The 23,217-nt window shown below is 38.1% G+C and overlaps 2 protein-coding genes across 2 annotated transcripts in view; both read left to right on the top strand.

Annotated features, from left to right (window-relative positions):
- The window catches only part of GAS7 (growth arrest specific 7), a 281,074-nt gene extending 274,019 nt beyond the window's left edge, over nt 1-7,055 (top strand). Inside the window, exons 12-14 of the mRNA XM_049776888.1 lie at nt 3,775-3,854; nt 5,463-5,561; nt 6,224-7,055. Of these exons, the coding sequence (XP_049632845.1) occupies nt 3,775-3,854; nt 5,463-5,561; nt 6,224-6,337 (293 nt within the window). The 3' untranslated portion in view covers nt 6,338-7,055. The remainder of the gene's footprint in view (nt 1-3,774; nt 3,855-5,462; nt 5,562-6,223) is intronic.
- Nucleotides 7,056-17,430: 10,375 nt separating this feature from the next.
- On the top strand, nt 17,431-22,656 carry RCVRN (recoverin). The gene is made up of 3 exons (XM_049776975.1): nt 17,431-17,811; nt 20,004-20,115; nt 22,541-22,656. The coding sequence occupies exons 1-3, from the start codon at nt 17,431-17,433 to the stop codon at nt 22,654-22,656; spliced, it is 609 nt and encodes a 202-aa protein (XP_049632932.1).
- The last annotated feature ends 561 nt before the right edge of the window (nt 22,657-23,217 follow it).

The raw sequence follows: 23,217 nt of genomic DNA, 5'->3' as shown, positions 1-23,217 counted from the left end.
TATTCATATTAATATTGTGCTTCCTCTTGAATCTCTGTTCATTCTTGCTTATTTAAATATACTGCCCTAATTACCTTCAATGATTCTAAGATATCATATGGCCCTTATTTGACAAAAGAAGAAAATGGTACACAGGCAGGTTAATTGATTCATTGAGTATTGTGTGGCTACTAGACCTTAAGCTACCCTGACAGCAAGAAATCGTGCTTTCTGAATCCATATTCTTAATTGTCCTCTAAGCATGTTCTCAGAAACAAAATTGGCAACAAGAACTTGAGAGTTGTTAGTTTTTTTTTTTAATTAGATTTACTTTATATAAGCACCGTGGTAACAAAATAGTAATTGAGTTTCAGTCATAGAATGATATCCCACCACTAAGGTCACGAGTTTCCTTTCCACTACCACCACCAGCAGCACCCCCTGTGCTTCTGGGGTAGGCATTTTACTTTTTTACCCTTTCGACATGATGGGTTGCACTACTGTTAATGAAGGTGGCACGTGCGGATCACTTTATTCCCTTTCAGCAACCAGTTCTTGTCCAGAGTGATCAGTTCCAACTATCATTGTCATAGTGGACGCTTCTCTGCAGTAACTGCACTTACCAAGTTTCCTACCATGGATTTATGCTCCTCACCCTCATATATATTATCTCTGAATATTATTATCTTACTATCTTTTATTTTTCTTATATTTCTTAATGAGACTATTTTATGTCCATCCTTCTGACTCACTTCACTCAGCATAATACACTCCATAAACATTAATGTATAAGAAAATTTTAGGATTTCATCTTTCCTATTCTTATTTTATTTTTTAATATTTTTATTTAAACACCTTGATTACAAATATGATTGTAGTTGTGTTAAGAACTATATAAAGAACACCCAGCTTCATCAATACAGAATTCCATCACCAATGTCCCAAATCTCCCTCCTTCCCATCCCCACCTGTATTTGAGGCAGGCTTTCTACTTCCCTCATTCATTCACATTGTTATGATAGTTCTCAGTGTAGTTATTTCTCTAATTGCACTCACCACTTTTTGTGGTGAGCTTCATATCATGAGCTGGACCTTCTAGCCCTCCTCTCTTTTGTCTCAGCATTATTGCAAAAATATCTTTTATTTTTCTTAAAACCCATAGATGAGGATACTATTCTGTGTCTGTCTCTATCCCTCTGACTTATCTCACTGAGCATAATAGATTCCATATACATCCATGTAAAGGAAAATTTCATGACTTCATCTCTCCTGACAGCTGCATAATATTCTATTGTGTATATGTACCACAGTTTCTTTAGCCATTCATCTGTTGAAGGGCATCTTGGTTGTTTCCAGAGTCTGACTAATGTACATAGTGCTGCAATGAATATTGGTGTGAGGAAGAGATTTCTGAATTGTATTTTTGTGTTAACTGGGTATATCCCTAGAAGTGGTACAGACTTCATCTTTCCTAATGGCTGCATAGTAAGCCATTGTGTAGATGTATCAGTTTCTTGGCTACCCATCTATTCTTGGGCACTTGGGTTATTTCCAGATTCTGACTATTGTTAACAGAGCTACTATGAACATAGGAATGCAGAAGGCTTTTCTGCATGGTGTTTTTAGATTCCTAGGATATATACTCCATACTCTAGGAGTGGTTTTGCTGGGTCATATGAAAGCTAAATTTCTATTATTTTGAGGAATATTCATATGATTTTACAAAAAATCTGAACCAGTCTGCATTCCCACCAGCAGAATGGTAATGAGAGTCCCCTTCTCCCCATATCCACACCAGCATTGGTTATTCTTATTCTTTGCGATGTGTGCCAGTCTCTGTAGTGTAATATGATATCTTACTATGTTTTATTTGCATCTACCTGATGATTAATGATTAGAGCATTTTGTCATGTATTTTTGAGAGCTTAGTTAGTTTTTATATTGTGCTTTACAGAATAACATACTGACCCCTCTAGTTTTATTAGAGATAGGCTTCTTAGTATATTACATCCAAGTGTCTACTTTTTGCACTCTAGTTCATTTTATGCCCTCTAGTTCTTATTAAAGGAATGGTCATTTGCCTTGAAAAAGGGTCAGAAAAGAAAACCTTTGAGTTGGGAGAGGGGGGTTATGGTTTAGTATTGGAGCCATACTTGTTAGTGTTCCTAGTTCTTCAGGAATCATTCCAGGCAGTGCTTGGGGGACCACATAGGATACTAGAGATTTTTCCCAGATTTTGCTTTGGGTTGTGTTACTCAAGTCTCATTTTTTATGTCTGCAGTACATAGAGTTGGGATTATCAGGCCCAGCCTTTGATTGTTTGAACATACAATTCTTTGTCTTTATCCACTTTTATTTTAGAATATACATGAGCAAGAATGCTGTTGTTATAACTTTGAATCTCCTCGATTTAAAGACTAAGTCAGTTAGCTTTGAATTGACTCTTGATTTTTTGTGGAACTCTGTAATGGTCAGGGAACTACATTTAAACAAAGCTGTTTTCTCAACCATTGTTCTTCAGCTTTGACATCTATCTGGGTTACCTAATGATCCCATAAAGATGAGTTTCAGGCTCACTTCAGATTGATATATCCTGAGATCTGAGTTTCTGTCAAAATCTCAGGGCATATTAATATTTGTGTAGCAAAGTTCTGGGTGCTGATGGTTTAGTAGTTACTTTAGAGTTTGTTTCTAATTGCAAGATTTTTCAAACTTATATACATACAATAGAACAGTAGATGTAGAGATACCAGTTTATTTAGATAACTCTCTATAGACTTATTCCTTCCTACCTCTGTGTTCTTTTTTCTTCAGTGTAATCGCTAGCCTGGAATTAGTATGTAGTACTCCAGAGTATTTTTTATATAGTTATTGCTCATAAATGACTCAAAAACCACTATTTTCGTTAATTTATATTTCAGAATGATGTCTATAATGATTTCAGAAAGATATCTATGATGTCTGTGATAAACACACACAAGCATGATTTGCAAATTTCTCTTAAGTCTAATCAGTACAAGTTGACTTGTGACACATATTTTTATTTAATTACTTTATTTAAGCACTGTGATTACAAAAGTGTTCATGGTTGAGTTTCAGTTATAAAATGTACACCACCCTTCACTAAGTGCACATGTTTCACCACCAACATCCCCAGTTTCCCTCCCACCAACCCTGCCTTGCCTACCTCTGAGAAGGCATTTTATTTTTCTCTCTCTTCTCTCTTTCACTCTCTTTTTTACTTTTTTTGACACTGTGGTTTGAACTATTGCTAATAAAGGAGTAGTATGCATATCACTTTATCCCCTTTCATCACCCAGTTCTTGTCCACTGTGATCAGTTCCAACTATCACTATGTAATACATATTCTGAACACATGATGAGAAGTTACAAATCTGAAAGAATACTACCATTTTTAGGAGGAAAGTACCTATTGGGTTTGTGATAGGATTAGGGGACCTCTCCTAATATAATAAATACATATATATATTACATACACATCTATATGCTTATATATGTGGTATATGTATATCTACACATCTACTCTTCCTGAGAAACCCCATCAGAGTGTTTAGTGTCTGGTTCAGATTTAGATAAATTTAGATATATTCCCTGAAGTTGGTCTCATGGTGCTGGGTTTTTCCTTTTATGACTCTGTTTATATATCCTGTTCCTTTATTCTACCACCAATATTCTCTCCATAGCTCCAAAGAGAGGAGAGGTTTAGCTTGGGGTGAAAAGGGCAATCATAGTGAGGGCAAAATGGAGCATAATGGTGGTATTGGCCTTTTCCAGGAGATGACCTTATGCGCTGTGTGGACCTCTACAATCAGGCCCAGTCAAAGTGGTTTGAGGAGATGGTAACCACTACCTTGGTGAGTGATCAGATATGGTAAGAATATCAATGCAGTCTGATTCTCTAGCAGAGCCTAATGTTTAGAGAGAAACTGGAAGACTTGTCAGTAAAAGAGGAAAGTTGATTGTGGCAGAACATTAAATCTTGTTGGGCTCAAGATCTCAACACTGAGTCCCTCATTGTAGATCAAATCCTTGCTCTGATATATCCTAGTTCTATGAATATTAGCAATGGTCAGGATAAGATAAATTCTCTTGGGCTGAGGGTTCTGTCAACTGAAAACACTCCCAACCAAGTAGACAGTGGCCCCTTTAGATAGTCACATGTATGAATAGTGAACCTCTCCACTTGCAAAAAATCTACATGTCTTGGCACATTATCTATCTTGGGCATTGCCCACATCACAACTTAAGTTGTTTTATTCCTCTGTTTTATGGTGCAATCTGTTTTGAAGGTCACTTCCATTTCAACTTGATATGTATACTTAAAGCTATCTCCCCTCTAGAGAAGTTTGTATTCTCTCTTCCCTGATAATTCTTAACATATAATAGTTTTAAAGTCAACTGTTTTACTGAAAAAAGAAGCATCACAGGTTTTAGATAAGACATTGTTTTAAGGTATACAATTGGTTCTTGTTAGGATGCCTATATAGCAGGAATGTGGGTGAGGCTTCTGACCAGGATACATAGAGAATAGATTTCAAACCCCTCTTTTGCTCTTCTGAGTATTTCTCATCACTTAAGCAATTTATTTGTGGGCCAGTGAAGTGTGGCTAGTACTTGGGTTATTGGGGCAGATAAGAAACAAGATAGTATGCCAAATGCCCCGAACCCAATACACGCTGTCGATTCCAGGCAAAACCCATCCTCTGCCTCTCCAGATGACAGTGCACCAGAGCAGATTAAAGTCTTCTCCTAGCTTTGATGACCTGATTTTCCTTCTGGTTAATCTCCTAATTAAGCCCCTCTACATAATCACCCTCCCTGTTAATCACTTGGACAGTGACCTAGTTATATACAAAGTAACAGTCGATCCCCTAAATTACAAAGATGCAGCACAATCTGTAAGTCAAAGGACAAACTCTCCACTCCTTGCACTGGTAGTGGCCACCCTCCTTTAGCTTCACTTAGCTTCCCTCTACTAATCTCTGGTTCTTCCCACTGCACTAGAGTAGAGAGAAGACATGAAACTGCTCAGAAACAAGTCACAAAAATTCTCAAATGGGTAGTTTCTTCATGTTGTCAGGGAACTTGGGATGGGCTTCACTGGTGCAGAGCCATGAGTAAGGGCATAATAGATTCTGGCTCAATTTCTTCTCATGTTAAGTAAACCATATATTATTGTAGGTGTTAATTGCTTAGCTTTGGATTATGAATATAACCTCTATTTTAAAATTCTTATGAAGACAACTTATTGATGAAGCTGTTAGCACCCAGAAAACATGGCAGAGCAGGTCAAGAAATAGGTGTTTTGTAACTATCTTTGCCTTAACCCCATACAGGCAAGGTTTTTATTATAAGCCAAAGAATCAGATTGGATGGGTTACAAACAGGGATGAATTATTTTGTATATAGAATTATCTGGGCTTTAGGAATGTTGTGGACCTCTAGTCTTTTTTCCTTGGCAGGAACTGGAGAGACTAGAAGTTGAGAGGGTGGAGATGATTCGACAGCATCTCTGCCAGTACACACAACTGCGGCATGAGACAGACATGTTCAACCAAAGTGTAAGTTTCTCCATGCTCCCTGGACTAAGGTCAGCAAGACATCTAGGAAATAAGACCAGAGGAAAGCCACCTGAATTGTACCATGGAAGAAAAGTAGTTATTTCAAGTGGCACTGTCCTGGAGGTGGGCAGTGGACATAAGTTTGAGCCCACTAGGAAACCTTGGGATTCAATTGTTCTTAATGAATAGTGTCATTGTCAAACACATGAATCTATCCTGAGCACATGAAAGAGTTGGAGTTCCTTTTGGAGTAAGGAAAAATAATCATTTTGTAGTTAAAACAACTGAAGACATAATTGAGTCCCCAGGGGAATTTTTTCTACTCCTCCACAAAATAATTCTATAAATTCTCAAATATCTAAATTTATAGTTACAGATGGTAAATGTAGGGATAAATGAAGGAAAGATGCATAGATTTTTGAGTCAACCTGACCTTTATCTCAGCACTGAGTTCTGTGAAGTAAGGTGCATCAAACAAGAAGCAGGGTAATGATGAGTGTTCTGGATCTCATAGTATCATAGACCTCAAATGGGCCTCCTCTGGGTTCCTCACAACCCACTATAGAGAATGCTCTAACAGGTGCAACAGCATGGATCAGAAGGAAGCGCCATTGGCTTGACTAACACCTTTGACAGTGTCCTCTCTTTTACATCTCTTGTAGACAGTTGAGCCTGTTGATCAACTGCTTCGAAAAGTGGATCCTGCCAAAGACAGGGAGCTGTGGGTCAAAGAGCACAAGACAGGCTACATCCGTCCCATGGACATGGAGATCTAGATGGCAATTGTGTTCCCAAGGATCCTGCTAAGAAGATAATATGGGAAGTTTTCTAAAGAGGCAATGCTTTCTACTTGGGACCTGCAGCTGAGTGAAGCTGTCCTCTTATCCTGTCTCCTACTGAAAAGAGGAAAGCATAGGCTCCAACTGGTGATTTTAGAAGAGCCACCTGAAAGTTTCCCAGTGTTCCCAGACCAAGAAGATGGATCTACAAAAACTTTGCCCTTATTTCTGAAATGAAAGTCCCCTGTGCTGTTCTTGCCACTCTGACAACAGAATGAAGATGGAACTTTATGGTCCTTGCTAAGAGAAGGTCTCCCAGGCCAGAATCAATTGTGTCATAGACTTGAGCCCTTGGAAGTCCCAAGGTCCTGCCTCCATCTGGTTCCCTATTCCCCATTGCCTTGGAGGGCTATTGAAGGGAGGTCTCTGTCTCCAAGTCAAGTTTCAGTATCAAAATAATGAATAGGAGGTGCCATTCAGCTTACACCCAAAATTCTTTGCAATGCTTTTTCTTTTTTCTTTTTGATTTTTCCCCATTGTTTTCTTGGAGCCCACATTTTGTCTCTTCTCTACCATTTTTCATCATCTGGGGTCCTGGGAAATAGTCTTGTTTCCTATCTTCCTAGAGTGACCCTGCCTAGAGAGGTCAGGATAGAACTACCTCATTCAGCAAATTTACTCCAAGTCAAAGCATTGAATAAATTTTTTAATTAGATCACGTATTTTCTTTAATATCTGATATTCGGATATTTCAGTCCTTGATTGTTTTTTTCAGGTAAATTTCTTCCTCCCACTCCCAGAATTTCCAGAAGACTTCGTTATTCTCCTGCCAAGGTTGTGTTAAAGCAATTCTTTGTCAACTTTCAGATGGCTCTCCCTCATCAGACATGGAGTAGTAGGGTTTTCTCTCACTGGTAGATATTGTCAGGCAACACCTTCCAGCCTGGTCTTTCAGCTACATCTCTGTGTTTCAGAACCCTGAATCAAAGTTCTCTTTGTGTTGGTGTCTTTCTCTTTCTCTGCCTTCCAATTAATTACTGGAAGAGCCTGGTCTGAGTATGACTTGGGATGCTTTCAGCACTGCAACTAGGTCCTAACTCATCACTCCTTTCTGTATCACAGTAAGTATGTTCTCTACTAAATTGTTCTTGAGAATCAGTTTGACGTGAGAAATGAGTCCCAACAACTCATTTCATAACAGCCTGAGAATCCATCTTCCCTGTTGCTAGTTTGTTTTTCTTTGTGGTAAAGGGCATTTTGCATTATACTTGACAAGGTTGGATAGTTATTACCAGTTTTGTACTTTGGGATTATCCAAGAAGTGCTCAGAGAACATGCAAAACAATAATACCCTGGTCTCCTGCATGCATGCAAACATGTACTTAGTCCTCTGAGCCATCTTTTCAATTCAAAATGCATTTTTCTTCAATTTTTTCACTGACTCCATGAAACTCTGAGGTCTCCCATGAGGGCAGTATTCTAAGAGCACTACTCATTGGCCTTGCTCTAAAACACACATGCTGATGACTATTAATATTGAGCTTGTACTTTCATCACTTTTTCATTGACTCCAAAGTACCCATAATTTATAGTAGAAAGATGACAAATATCCTAGAGCAACCCAAAATTCTTACTAAAATATATCAACCAAAACTATAATCATATAGAGTCCTCACTATCATGAAACCCATTAGAATAAATATGTTCCTGGGCCATGACTCCAACTACCAATTTTAGGATGTTATTTCTTGGTTTCTTTCTTTAAAATAGATAACATAGTAGCCTGATCAGCAACTTGATTTATAGATGATAATCAAAATTTAAAGCCAGTTGTCTTGTCATTAGCATAGTTTTTAATTTATTTTTGTTTATGTAACTTATTTTGAGCCATATGTGGCAGTGCTCAGGGAATACTCATGGCTCAGTGCTTTTGAGTCTCTCCTTAGCAGTGCTTGGGCGATCATGTGGTGCTAGGATTGAATGTGGGGTTCTCACATGCAAAGCATGTGCCTTTGAGCCATCTTACTTACCCTAATATTTTGAATATGACAGATCACATTGATTTTGTCTTTTTCATTCTCACCTAAGAATTTCAGTTATTCATTCCTCATAACAAATGGTACTGTCTTGTTTCTTCCAGATGTTCAAGTTAACTCAGAATAGTCCAGTCTATTGCTAAAGTCATTGTTTTCTCTCATTTCCTTCATTAGTCTCTTCATGTAACCTTTTTTCTTCCCTCGGGGGAGCATTATGGTAGGATTTGGGGACAAGATTAAAAGCTATAAGGATAGCTCACCAGCTTTGAATTTTGTAGAATTATCTTTTCAATGGGAAAAAAATTTCCTTAGCATTAACACAGATTCTATTTATAGTTTAAAAAATTAGAAGCACAATATGTTATGGTGATTGGCCTAAAGTCATTTACTTAATTCATTCATTTATTAAGAAAATGCTTGGAACGTACTAACCAATGTGTGGAGTACTAGAGACAGAGTTTACGTAAGGCAGTTTCTCTACTCCCACCCTATTCATGTATATAAGAGGATAGCCAAACATTTCTGGAGGGTCAGAACATTGCACATCTTCCCTATTTAACCCATGAGGAGCCTAGAATTATAATATACACTAATAAGACACCATACAATAAAAGGTAGACAGCAACAATATTAAATTACCTGATTGCTAGACCCTCAAGCTCAAACATGTATTTTAGAACTGTTTTGTTTTGCTTTTTTGTTGGTCTATGCCAAACAATGGGCCTAGGCTGTTTATGGCTAGTTGCCAGTGATCTGGGAACCTTGCGGTGGCAAGCATTGAACTTGGGACTCCTGCTTGCAAAGTATGTGCTCTAACCCACTAAACTATTTTTTCTCTGGCCTTTTGTTTTTATAAAATGAGAATGAGTGGGTCCTGAGTGGTGGTGCAAGTGGTAAGGCATTTTGCCTTACACGTGCTAACCTAGGATGAACCGCAATTCAATCCCCCAGCGTCCTATATGGTCCCCCAAGCCAGGAGTGATTTCTGAGTGCAGAGCCAGGAGTAACTCCGGAGCATCACCAGGTGTGGCTCAATAAAGAAAAAAATGAGAATGAGTCTCCCTGCTTTATTGACAGTTACTCAAAGGCAGGGATCGAGTTGAGAGTCCAGCCCATTTATTTTTTTTAGTAGTAGGGTTCCCCCTTTGGGTATGGCCAATTAATTACATTGAAGACTGGAACAGAACTGAAAATTTTATCCAAAAAAAGTTACTATAATAATTTAAAAGTTTATTTTTAAATTTTCAGTGACCCCATGTGGAATTATTGCCCACAGTGTGAGTGTTATCTGAAAGAGCACTTTGGAGTAGCAAATATACTTTATCAGATGCTATTTCATTTATGTTTAAGTTCTAAGTGGATTTGTATAGGTTGATTCAAAATAGATAAGCCTGGGATTTCTTGAGAAAATTCATTGCTCCATTTCTGAGAAAAACTGAGCACCTTATACTGAGACACTGCAGCATTTAGTTTTATATGAAAAATTGATTTAAAAATAAATCTCTAGGCAAATAACACTCAAAATGAGTTGATTACCAGAACAACCCCCTCTCTATTTTCTCTCCACAACCGGTGACATTCAGTGGTTACTCCTGGCTATACACTCAGAAATTGCTCCTGGCTTGGGTGACCGTATGGGATATGGGGGATTGAATCTCAGTCTGTCCTGGTCATCATGCAAGTAAAATGCCCTACCACTGTGTCATCGCTCCAGCCCCTTCTCTCATTTTCTATACTACTTGCAAGTGCAACTAACTGAACTATGAGATTGACTGTTCTGGGTCTCCTTTCTACCTTTCTGTCTGGACCTCCTTTCTACCTTCAACCAGTACCTGTTGGTCAGGAAAGAGTTCTTCAGTGGGAGATATGTCTCTCACTTCTCTACTTATCTTAGCTGATTAATGAGTAGAACAACAGAAACAACATTCAAGTTTATTAACAAGAACTTAATAAGCCTTTCTTCGGGAGACAAATCATTTACTAGATTCGTAAAGAGTATATAAAATTTTTGTTTGCCAAAGCCCCTTGGAAATTTAAGCCATAAAATTCAAAAGATGTCAAAGATTTTGCTTTGTTTTTAAGTGATTTTACTTCCAGATGTAAGTGACCTTGACAAAAATTATTTAAACAAGAGCCAACTTATTATTATATAGGTGAGTAAAGCACTTTACAAATATTAAGTGGAGTGTATGCTTACTTAACCAGGATACTATTTTAGTCTCACCTCTACAACATCCATTGCCTTTATTTTATTTTATTTTATTTGTTTTATTTTATGCAGAGGTAGAGGGATGCAGGCAGTCTACAGTATACAGTGCTTCCAGGAACCCAGCCAGTGATATAATTCAATACTAAACCATGTGTCTTCCTGAAAGTTATGGGGACTGCAAGGGTCAACTGGTATTGCTCAGGAAACTATGTGGGGTTAGAATCAAACATGGATCAGACTTGGAAGACATGTGGTCCTGCACACTAAGATATCTTTTCAGCTCCAGCCTCACCTTTTTCTAGGATTATTGAGGTATTTGGTATTTAATATTGGGATTTATTAACATACAGTAAAATGAAGCCAATAAGGTTTAGTGAGTTTTGACAAGTTTCTAGTTTTGTAATACCATCAAATAGCATCCCATTTCTACTACTGCAAAACATCCCTTAACTGTCATGGAGTTCCCTTTTTAGTCTATCTTCTCCTCTCATCCCTACACATGGCAACCAATAATCACCTTTCTATCCTATACTTAGACCTTTTCTATAATGCCTATAAATGGAGTCACTCTGAGGTAGCGCTGGACCTGGTTTCTTTCACTATGTATAATGTGTTTGAATCATCTGGGATTTGTATACCACTGGAGAATTAGCTTAATCCTTGGGTTACCACATTCTATTCCATTATACATATACAGCACCATGCTTCCTTGCTTTTAAACGCGTGGTTTCTTCTGCAGGTTCTTAACCTTTGATGCACTTGTTTGTATGATATTCCCAGTTCACTGTTTCATGTCGTTTCCAAGGCTCTGTCTTCAAATACCAGTTGTGCTTACACGTAGGTCTTGGGCATCAAATTTGCCTTTGGGATTGATTTTTTGTTTTTACGATGCAGAAATCTGCCAGGAATTGAGGGAAGGGCTGGCTGGGTTTCAGGTGCCCTTCACTTCTGGAGGACTTTTATTTCCACCCTCTCAGTTGTTAGCATTTAGGAAGTATGGAAAATACATAGATTTATTATGAATGAGGGAGGGACTGACATTGGATTCATCACTATCCTTTTATGTATGTATGTATGTATATATATATATATATGTATATATATATATGTTTCATCTACAGAGTAAAGGTATTTGTTCTAAGCCTTACAGGCACTCCTCCAACTAATCTAATATATTATCTCCTCATTTTTGATCCTATCAGAACAGTTTTGGGGTATTAACCAAATATTGATTTTCTGATGTACTGAGAAAGATATATCTCCTTAGGAAACTCAAAATTTGCAAGGATTTGAAGTCAATTTCCAGGAAGACTTCCGAAGGCATGAATCTAGCCTCCTTTTCATATATGTGTATAATTATCTATATAAATTATATAAATAAATATATAATCATATATATAATTCTGGATAGCATAGCTGGGACTATGCTATACCACATAGGTGGTGGCAGAGACAATATCAAACCCAGAAAATACCTAGCAGACTAGGGTTGTGACCCCCATGGGTAACTACTGCTGTATGCCATGTGTCAAATTTATCCTCTCAGTGAAAGTTAAGCCTTGAAGGCGACAGGTAGCTCTCCTAGAAATCAAGGTATTCCTGAATCCAGATCAGATGGATAAAAATTAGGCCATGGAGTCTAAGTGTACAGGATCCAGTGATGTGAAGATCCAGTTGCTAGGATCTGTGAAGATCCAGTTGCTAGGATATTTTTGGGTTGATTTTTGCTGGAGACTTTTGTCAAAAATTCCTTCCTTTTTTTTTTTTTTTTGGTACTTTCCTGAAAGTGAAGGACCTTTGATGGTAACCTCCAAAGAGGAGTCCTTGAATTTTTGTAAATTATTCAGGGTAGATTAACAATATATATTTTTTTAAAAAATCCCCAGAGGGATCGCAAAAGCGGACTACAAATGCTCAGGATGCATTGGTACTCTTGTAAGGATGCTACGACATGGTGATAGAGAGAAAAAATAAATGATATCAGGGCTAGAACACTGGGCTTACTTTATCCCATTGTTTCATTTGTACTGTGACCGGAAGTTAAATTATAGCCTCTCCTCGCACCTCTCTACCAATTGTCCAGTGAAGACACAACCCAGCACCTCATGAGCAGACCAATTCTCAGTACTTATGGGACCAGGAACAGATATTTTGGCAGTACTCTGGATGACATACAGCCCAAATTGCATTCTCTTTCATTCCTTCCAAGTTTCCATTTCCTTCGGTAGGGTGTGATTTACAAACAGGACCTTACAAAAGTGGAATTTTCTAACAAATAAAATGCTTGGTCTGTTTTCTGTAACTTTTGCTAAATTATTTATATATTTTTAATGTTAAAAAGCAATGTATCCTGCCAGTATTTCTCATCCTGGTAAGAATGTGTTTACTCCACACTGTATATCCTTTCATCCTCTGGCAGCCTAGGTCAGTAAATAAAATCTGTGTACCATAATTTATAGCTAACACTTTTGAAACTCTATCCTTGTGGAAGATGTTATCCACCCTTCTCCACCCTCTGTAATACAATTTGTGCATATTAATATGAATAATTAAATGTTTAAAGAGTTTAACTTTTGAAGATATTTGCTATACATAATTATCCTGTATTATAAAACATTTTCAGGAAGTGAAATGCTTTCTCTTTTATTCTTTGACTCTGTGTGTACACTTGAGATGCTTAGATTTATCCCACTTAAAATAAACTCTTCAGAGACACTGGATCCCACTGGGTGACCCTCCTTCCTGCAGAGCTGTCATACTTATTTGTAAAAAAGTTTCAATGTTCTGCCCAGGCTTATAGTAATGGTTTTTTTTATTCCTGATGACTTAACTAAGAGACACAGGGCATCTGGGTGTTGACAGTAGTGGATACCATGTTGTCAGAACCCCCTTATCCCTAACCCTAACCAGAGTCTCCTTAAGATACCAGATTTCTGTCTTTTTTCTACTTTGGATAACCTGGCTATTGTATCTTTTCTAATTTACTATAGTCATTGATATAATAGTTACTGAGCACCAACTGTATGCCAGACACTGTTCTCAGTAGTGGGAATACTCACAGTATGAAACAGTTTTGCTGCTTCACATTGCCTATTTTCTTTTCTTTGTTTTTGTTTTTATTTTTATTTTGGACCACACCCTGTAATGCTCAGGGATCACTCCTGGCTAGGCACCCAGAAATAGCCCCTGGTCAGGACTCAAGGGATCAAACCCAGGTCTGTCCTGGGTCAGCCGCATGCAAAGCAAAGTCAAGCCCCACATTGCCTACTTTCTGTTCAAGAAGGACAGACAAGAATAAGAAAGATAAATCTGGAACAAAAAGATCAAGAAGAAACACAGTGAGATAAAGGGAACTGATCATACTAGCAGTGAGTATAATATATTTTATTAGTAAGTAAGGAAGTCACTGAATGTGACCTCACAAAAACAAGTACAAAGATATTGAAGCAATCCTGTATATCACTGAAGGAAAAATATTGTAGTTAGTGGAGGCAATCAAAGTAAAAGACTTACTTGTTTGGAGTCAATGTGGCTGGAAAACAGGAATAGTAGGGACAGTCAGATTCTGTAGGACCAATTAGCTACCAATGGTCTTTGACTTTTACTCTGAGGAAGTGGGCAAAATTTGTAGGGTTCCAGAATGAGGGGTATATTCCCTACCTTTGTTGATATAGGTATCTGGTGACTTGGAGAGTCAGGCAGGATGACATGAAAATAATAACGTAGAAAAAAATTAATGTGGCATGAAGAAAGTGGTCAGTTTGGGGTGATTTTAACTCTTGAACCAAATTTTTTAAATAATTTCTTGATAGACTGGAATGGAGAATGACAGAGAAGAGTATTGACCTGGGGACTTAGATCCAAGGAAACAAAGGGTTGCTGGCCATTTACTACCAGGGGGATTCTGTGTGAAGTGTCCTACCTATTCTCTGTCTCCCATTCTCCCTGTTCAGGTATTCTTTTTCCAACTGTGTAGACCTATTTTCACACTGTAGACCCTTTCTCCAAAAGGTCATCTTGTCCTTACCTTAGAGCAGGAGAAGGTAGTTGAAGAGGAGAGGCTTGAGCCTTAGACAAGAAGCCAAGTTCTTAGCTTGGGGTGCAAAATGGCCAACTTCTGAGAAGTTCCTGCTTTCAGCCAGGGCAAGAATGAGGGATTGGGGGTGGGGCGGTTTGGCAGGGTGGGACAGGACACAGAACAGATTCTCCAGAGTTGAGGTCTTCTCAAACACTGCACTCAGCAGTCATTGGGGCTTGAGGAGAGTTTATGGCCCCAGTTTAGACCTAACAAATCCTTTCCCATATATCATCTCCAACAAGTTGTTTGGCTTAGGAACATAAACTCTCCTTTTGATAGAAGATGTTTATGCAGGTTTTCAAACAAAACTTCAGGTCACAACCCCTCTCTCAGCAGCATCAACACAACCGCCTGTGTTCCTCTCCCACGCTGGCCTCCCTTTGACACAGTAACCCAAAGAATGTGGACATTGGTGGTGGGAAAATTGCACTGGTGAAGGGAGGTGTACATTCTCTGACTTAAACCCAACTTTGAATATGTCTATAACCATGATGCTTAAATAAATAAATTATTAATAAAAAAAAGAATGTGGACCATAGTAGACATTGTGGTTCTAACTCCTTACTCTTTGCCTTTAGCTAGGACCAAAGAGATTGGGGAAAGTTGGTAAATGGATGTGGATGGAGTGTGAGTGTGAGTGTGTGTGAGGGGGGCGGGCACGGGGTATCCTAGTTGACTTCTATGTCTTTACAGTGCCCTGCCTCCTGTTAATAGACTCTCCCATTCATATGGCACCCCAAGTACGTTATTTTTTAGACTGTAAGTTTCTTCCCCTCCGGATTCAGGTCTGGATAGAGGTGGTTGCTCTAGTGTGAGAGAGCTTGGAACTAGAGCCTAACACACCTGAATTTTCCTTTTGGCTTTACTATTTATAGCAATGTGATTAAGGTTGGAAACATGCCTTTCAGAGTAGCATTGGCTTCATTTCCATCTACAGGCATGGTATAGATATACCATATAGATATAGATAATAATAATAATTATTATTTATTCCTAATAAAGGCAAGGAACAGAGGTCTCTGGTCTCATTTAGATGATCTAAGATTTGTGTGTATTCTAGTTTAGTCTGTTTCTAACATCTCTTGTGAAAGTTTCCTTGCTAAAGGATATTTAAAGTCTAAAAAATGAGAAAGGGCTCCTAGAATAAAAGAATTTGTTTCCACAAACTGTTGGGAAAAACAGTAAGTGGACATACACATGTCTACATATAATAGCTTTTGATAACTACTTCATACTCATAGGAGATATGGCCAGGTAGGAGAAATGGGTTTCAGCTCCTGCTCTTTTCTGGGTGATATTTCAGATCAGGGCTGGCAGGAAGCTTTTTATCAGCAATGGGGACCCTGCCATTTTTCGGTTATAAAATAGGGGGAAATCCCAACTCACCTATTAGAGATAGTGAAGTTGATTTTTTTTTTAATAAAACAGGTTTTATTCAATTTATTTATTCTTTTTAAGAAAAGGAGCAAGTAACACACTCAAGAAAAATTATAGGCTTATCCAAAGATGGTGAAAGCTCCAACATGAAAGTGGAAAAATACACAACTCAAGCGGGATGTATGGGTGACAAATTGGCACCATGTACATAGGCCCAGGAAACATGTGTGCCAGTGAGTTTATTCTTATAAATTCCAAAAATCAAGCTTTAAAAAGAACTGACTATAGGATGAAACTGATTCAGAGTTAAGTTGTACTTGACCCTCCCCATAAGTGTGAAAATATTTAACTAACTTCCAGCAATTTAAGAACTTGGAACTATTTTCAGACATATGAAAATCTAAAACTAAAGTTTTAGAGGCTTCCTTAATAAATTAAGGTTCTAGGAACTCTGGGTTATAATAATATTTGACCATATTGAAATGGAGTTGAGAGTCCCCTTCTATGTGAAGCCCAGCCTGATCATCTGTTTCACTTACATATTCTGCTTGTTGGTTCCTATGGATAGTTTATTTTATAAACCCTGTTTCAAGTAAATAATTAAAATACTATATTACTTATTATGTTCTGAGATCTATTCTAAGTATGTTATACACTATGTAATTCCAGCCTCACCCTAACAGTAGGGCAACACTAGGCCTTGATATTATCTTAGGTAGGAAAAAGTTTTAGTGTGAACAGTTTGGGGAATGCTGGGAAGGATTAAATTGCTATTATCAATCTCATGGTCTGAACAGGCCTTGCTGAGAAGTTGACAGTTAATAAAATACATTAAAAAAACATTAAGGAAGTGAATAATTAAAATAAAAGTTTTCACCGCATAAAAAGTATGAAATGTTAATGTCTCCAGGCTCACATCACATAGATAATAATTTGTGAATCGGGGATTTGAACTGAAAACTGGAAGCCTAAAGACTGTATTATAAGGCTCTTTAGAGATGCCATTCCTAACTAAAAACTCCAATATCGGTACAAAATCATTACACTCTTGAGAAGGCTAGACTTTGAAGACTTAAAAGGACGAGAGCAGTAGAAGAGACTCTAGAGCAAGGCTTTGGCTCAGAAGTCTCTGACCTCATTTTGTCCTTTCTGAAGCCCAAGTTGTTTCAACTCTTTAATCGCAGCAGGATTTCTCCCCTGTCTACACACCCCACCCTCTCCCCCATCACCTACCTACTTCCAATCCAGCCCTCCCTTGGAGTACTGTAGTGCATCAGCCACAAATCCTTCTAATCCACTAGCATTTCAGCATTCCTCCTAGAAGCACGGAGTGTGGGCTCTACTACATTCCCAGCCACAACTGCCTGGCTAGGCCCATATTCCTTCACTCATGGGAAACAGCAAAAGTGGAGCCCTCTCCAAGGAGATCCTAGAGGAACTTCAGCTGAACACCAAGTTTACACAGGAGGAGCTCTGTGCCTGGTATCAGTCCTTCTTGAAGGAGTGTCCCACCGGTCACATCACTCAGCAGGAGTTTGCCAGCATCTATGCCAAGTTCTTCCCTGATGCTGACCCAAAAGCCTATGCCCAGCATGTGTTCCGTAGCTTTGATGCCAACAGTGATGGCACCTTGGACTTCAAGGAGTATGTGGTGGCCCTGCATATGACCACTATAGGCAAGACCAGCCAGAAGCTCGAGTGGGCCTTCTCACTCTACGATGTGGATGGTAATGGAGCCATCAGCAAAGGAGAGGTGCTGGAGATTGTCATGGTCAGTTTTCTCATGCCCCCTTCAGACTTTGTGTGAATGGATCACTCAGGATTGGGAATCTCTGGCTGTTGGTCTGGGACCAGGCTAAACCCTTAAGGGTAGTAAGATCTTAAGATCCCTTGAGAAGCCTGGATCTAGACTTTGAGTGCCAGTGCTCTGAGAATATACCAATGCATTTTCACCTGAGGCAATCACATCCTCCCTGCCCAAAGAATTTTATATGATATGATTTGGTAGTGAGTTTGGGGAGGGGTCTGGAAAAGTTTAAAAGTTATTGTATGTAAATTAATGGTATCATTGTTTCTTGTCTCAAGAGTAACCCCTTAATCAACAAATAGGAATATTTTAGCATTAAATAGATGATAGTCTGGGTATTTCCCTTGAGAACTTTGCTTCTTTCCTCTTCTTCCCATTCTCCCCATTTTCTCCTTCCCTTTTATTCTCCCTCCTTCCCTTCATCCTTTTAAATAGTTTGCATTCACAGTCTAATCACAGTGTTAGACACAGTGTTTCTAATAAGCAACAGAAAAAGGACAATAAAAGGGTATATGAAATCTGAGTTCTTTATCTAGGGAAGATTCATAATATCAGTTATGATTCTAGGGTAGATTCTTAATCTAGACTGATTCTTAAACAATGGTAGATTCAATAAGTCTAGGGCAGATTCCTTGGCTTTCTCACCTGTCACATGGACTACGCTGAGGTTCTTCTAGAGCGTATTATCTTCTTCATATATACTAGTACTGTGTCAGATAACTGGTTGTAAAGATATTAGGTGTCTTAAAAATAATTTCTTTTAACCTTATGTAATCTTTGTATCATGCAAAAGAAAATTAAAATTGTCTTTTAATTCATTCTCCAGAAAAAAACACTTTTTATGGTTATGTTGAAAAAAAAAAAGACTTTTCAGTCTTTTAATATTTCATTTTATTTGTAATCATGCACAATTTACACAATTCTTCTAATCATATTAGGAAAACCAAAAAGTAGCCATGAATGTAATTTGTGAACTTTTGGGGGGCAAACTGTAGGTAAAATGCAGGTGGTCTATAACAGGGACTGCATCTAGGCTATATCTGGGCCTAACAGAAGCCACAATTTGATTTTCTTTGAGAAAAAGAGAGGAAAGGCGGGACAGGGAGAAAAGAAAGGAGGCAGGAAGGATGGTGAGCTGGGCAGTAGAGGGAGTTTTACAATTAAGTGTCAAGTCTCTGCTATTTGCAAGATCACAAAGTCAGAAATAGTGTGTTCTAATCTTAACTATATTATCAACTAGCTGCATGTCTTTGCAAAAGCCATATAAGCTAACCGAGGCTCTTCTAATGGATCTTTCTTGGGTTGTCTCAAACTGACAGACTACCCTCTAGTGAGAGGGAGGCAGTTAAGGGACAGGCATTTATGAACCTCAGAGTTCAAAACAAAAAGAAGCCATTTGTACCGTATTGCTGCGTATTCTGGGCCTTCTGAGAGATGTCACCTCGGACTGCTGCCCTAATCAACTGGGTTTTATTACTTGCATTTTTTATTATAGAGTATGGAATACTAAAAGGGAAATTTATGATGCAACCTCTCTCCCTCTACCAGACCTGAAATACTCTTCAAGGCATGTTACAAATAAGGAGATATTGAGTGACATAATGTAAGAACATAACTTAGATAAAACTGCCTGTGTCAGAATCTTTGTTCTCCTACCCATAACTGGAAGTCTCTTATCAAGTTAGTTGTCTTTTTCTTCATCTTTAAAAATGGGACCAGTGAATCTCTACCTCATAACTTGGGCAATAGGTGTAAAAATGCTTAGAAAACTTCCCCATGTTATGTCCACAGCTTATGTTGGCTTTTATCATTGGATATCCCAGCTGAGTGACCAAATTATAACATAGATCAAAAACACATTCCTATGGTTGACACTGATTGGTGCTGGAATATTTCATGTCAGAAAAACTATGGATAATTTTGTAAATCGTGATGCTTTAATTTTAATTCCATGCTATACCCCCCCAACAACTGAAATTCAGGAAAGGAGGTTTTGGCTTGGGTATCTGCATATTAATTTTTACCATGAAGGGTACCTGATTCCTTAAGTGCTTGAGGCTTTGGGAGATTGAAACCATGATAAAGCTTTGCTAGATTAGTGCATAGTAAGCCTCTATGGCTGCATCTGAAAAGCTCTTCCTATTTATTTGGTGCAGGCTATTTTCAAAATGATCAATCCTGAAGATGTGACGAACCTTCCTGATGATGAAAACACCCCAGAAAAGCGAGCTGAGAAGATCTGGACATTCTTTGGAAAGGGAGACAATGGTGAATTCCTTTTTATTCATTGTATTTGAACAGCTATAGGCTGCTTCCTAGAGGCCTCAAAATGTATCTTCTGTTGTAACATCAAGACAGGACAGAATACATATGCCACACGGTTCTCTGCCTGGTCAGTTCTGCCTCTCTGAAGTGGACTGACTCTACTAGAGTAAAGTGACCCCGCAACCAGATGCAGCCTAAGATTATCTGGGTGAGAGAGGAAAATATAAATTATAGGTCCTTTTGAAGAAAACCAACATTTAATATTAGAGTTAGCTCACAATGAAAGAATATTATGAAGTGAAGGCAACAGCTCATTTGTGGCTTCTTTGCCAATGCAAATTTAGAAGAATTTTTAAAATAGACTACACACGGGGACATTTTACCTATTTTTGTTTGATTGTGATTTGGTGTTGCTTTTGGGAAATGCTCTTGACAATACTGGAGCTGGGTATTGCATGAAAAACATATGCTAATCTCTATTTTTCCTTTTTTAAAAATAATTTATACACACTTAGGGAAAATTTCATTTCCACTTAGGATTGAATCATTTCTTAATTTACATAGATTGACTTTGGGAAAATAGGTTAGCTCTTCCTAGAAACATCAGATAGAATTAGATTAAAACTTTTTTTAATTGGGAGATTGGAAGAGTTTCACTGGGGAAAGTACTAAGATGAAAAAGGAGAGAAACACACAGTGGATGGGAAAGCCATCACAGTGCAAAGCAGATGGAATCTTCCAACTGCAAAGAAGAAAATTCTTAGACTACAGGATCAGTTTTGAACCCCATAATTCCAGTGGCTATAGTCAGTCTTGTTCATTCCTTATGAACAATCTACAGCAAGTACACTCTTGCATTGAAATTGATGGTGGATTCTAGAACAGCAAAGTTGGGGCTGATGGTATGTAATGTCAAAGCTAGAAGAATATGTTGAAGTCAAAGACTGTAAATTGGTCATAAATACCAGGTTGATGAAATTTAAAGAAGAGGACTATACCCCTATTAAATATTAGGAACTGGCATATATTAGGGAGAGGAAGTCTCTTCTAGTTGATTTTTGTCATATGACAATAAGGAACCATTATTATGTCATATTTTTAACAGAACTCCGAATTGACAGTTTTTAAATCTGTGCTTTTGTGAGTGGTAAAAAGAGGCCAGATACATCTGAAGAAACAGTGTTATCCTGCCTTTTGTGATGTCAAGGGTAGTTTCTTGCCAGAGAGCAGGGAATTAAGTAAGGATTATAAGTAATCCTAATATATAATAGAGGAATAAATCGTAGATGGGAGAAAAATCAATTGTCACTAGACTGATACTAGTGTAAGGTGAAGTACTGAGTAGGGATGTCAGGAACAAAATTTAAGAAAATACTTGCTCTTGGGTTCTTATTCTCTATTCTCCCAGCCATGCAAGTATTTCATTTAGTTTTGCAAGATAGGGATATTACTGGCCTTGTGTTAGTGCCATCTCCCCATATGAGCTCATTTATCTGTCATTTTCATAAACACTGACTGAAGACCCTGTTGCCCTTCACTCCACTGATTCTTTAACCTCCTTCAGTCTGTCCATAGGCTGAGTTCCCTGTTTTGACTAGTTGATGATCTGAAAACTAATCTAGATAAGAATTATGAGTAGGTAGACAGATATATCACTCCTACCAAGTGACATATATGTGTTATAACATAACCTAGCTGGAGACAATTTCTCTCTATAGCGTCAGGCTCTTGCAGTGGGCAATTCATGTTCTGCAGAAAACAGGACAACTGGAAATTTTAAGCCCAAACTTCACTACAGAGATTTTCTAAGGTAACTAGCCTATAGGAATTTAAAATTTTGCAAAGGTCTGAAATAGAAGTCATTGGGAATGCATCAATCTAGCTAGGCTTTGCTGTGTACCTACTTCTTGTAGGCATGATAATAGGACCATGAATAAAGCATGTAGGTCAAGTTTGTGATTTCTACATGAACTCTGTTTGCCAAATACCAAGAGTTTCCTAAAATAATCTTTTTATCTCTCCTGGCTCCACAGTATACCCCAGATCTCTATCTTTCTGCTCTGTGTGAGTATCTGTCTACTCTCTCCTTTTTTTCAACTGAAATGCTGCTTTGCCTCAGCCCCTTTGGAAATTTTCCTAAAACTTGAGGCTTGATCAATGATTAATAGTTAAAATACTTAATAGCCAGAGGTATTAAACTCTCAGAAGAGACAAGCTCATCTTTGAAGCCCTGAATGATACTTGTCATTAACCCTTTTGGTTTTTAAGGAGAATGTCCCAGAGTTGATTATTTGGGCAGAGGTTGCAGCATCCTGAGGGTACTGACTTTCCATATTTTCATACTAGTTATACCCCTTCAGGTACACTAGCCAGATGCCAGTATTATTTCTGACTGTTCCCCATTACCATATGTTTCCATTATATGCAGATAAACTTACAGAGGAAGAATTCATCAAGGGAATCATGGCCAATAAGGAAATTCTGCGATTGATTCAATTTGAGCCTCAAAAAGTAAAGGAAAAAATAAAGGAAAAGAAACCCTGATGTCATCTATTCTGCTTTTCTCCTCATACCCCCCACAAAAACACCCTCAAATCAACAATTTATCTCTCTTTTCCTCTCTCACACACAGATACTCACACACACACACACTTGTGCACAGTTTAGGGGCTGATAACTGTGCCTCCACAGCCACAGCACATCAAACACATATCCCACTTTCCTGACAAATAAAAGTGTGTTTAGGAAACCACAGTTCCATTTTTTTTCTTCTGTCTTTAAGACCTTTCTGATTTTCTCACTACCCTCCTTTCCACTGTCTTGGTGATAATCCCAGGATTAGTCAGAGGGCCTAAATGTCACCTTCTGTAAGCTTCTTTGTGGACTTATAGGTAAGCAGTTTCCAATAAATGCAAGAGAAACTGAACTCAGTGTTGTATCATCTTGAACTGACTTCTCCAGTGTAGGTTGGGGCGGGGGGCAAAAGAAGAGGAAATAGTAAGTTACATGTTCACTAAAATTGTAATTTCAATTTTAGATGAGGAAAAATTCTGAAAACAGATGGTGCTAATAGTTTCTCCAAAAACAGGTGAATTCAATTATTGT

The sequence above is a fragment of the Suncus etruscus genome, chromosome 7, assembly GCF_024139225.1.
Source record: "Suncus etruscus isolate mSunEtr1 chromosome 7, mSunEtr1.pri.cur, whole genome shotgun sequence".
In the NCBI taxonomy this organism is placed as follows: Eukaryota; Metazoa; Chordata; class Mammalia; order Eulipotyphla; family Soricidae; genus Suncus; species Suncus etruscus.
Note: the sequence above shows the minus strand (reverse complement) of the source record. Positions and strands in the feature narration are given on the sequence as shown.

Excerpts from the sequence above, each read along its gene's own strand:
- RCVRN (XM_049776975.1), top strand. The coding sequence starts at position 17,431 with ATGGGAAACAGCAAAAGTGGAGCCCTCTCCAAGGAGATCCTAGAGGAA. Across the intron at positions 17,812-20,003 it reads AGGTGCTGGAGATTGTCATG|GCTATTTTCAAAATGATCAA; the intron begins GTCAGTTTTCTC and ends TATTTGGTGCAG. Across the intron at positions 20,116-22,540 it reads CTTTGGAAAGGGAGACAATG|ATAAACTTACAGAGGAAGAA; the intron begins GTGAATTCCTTT and ends CATTATATGCAG.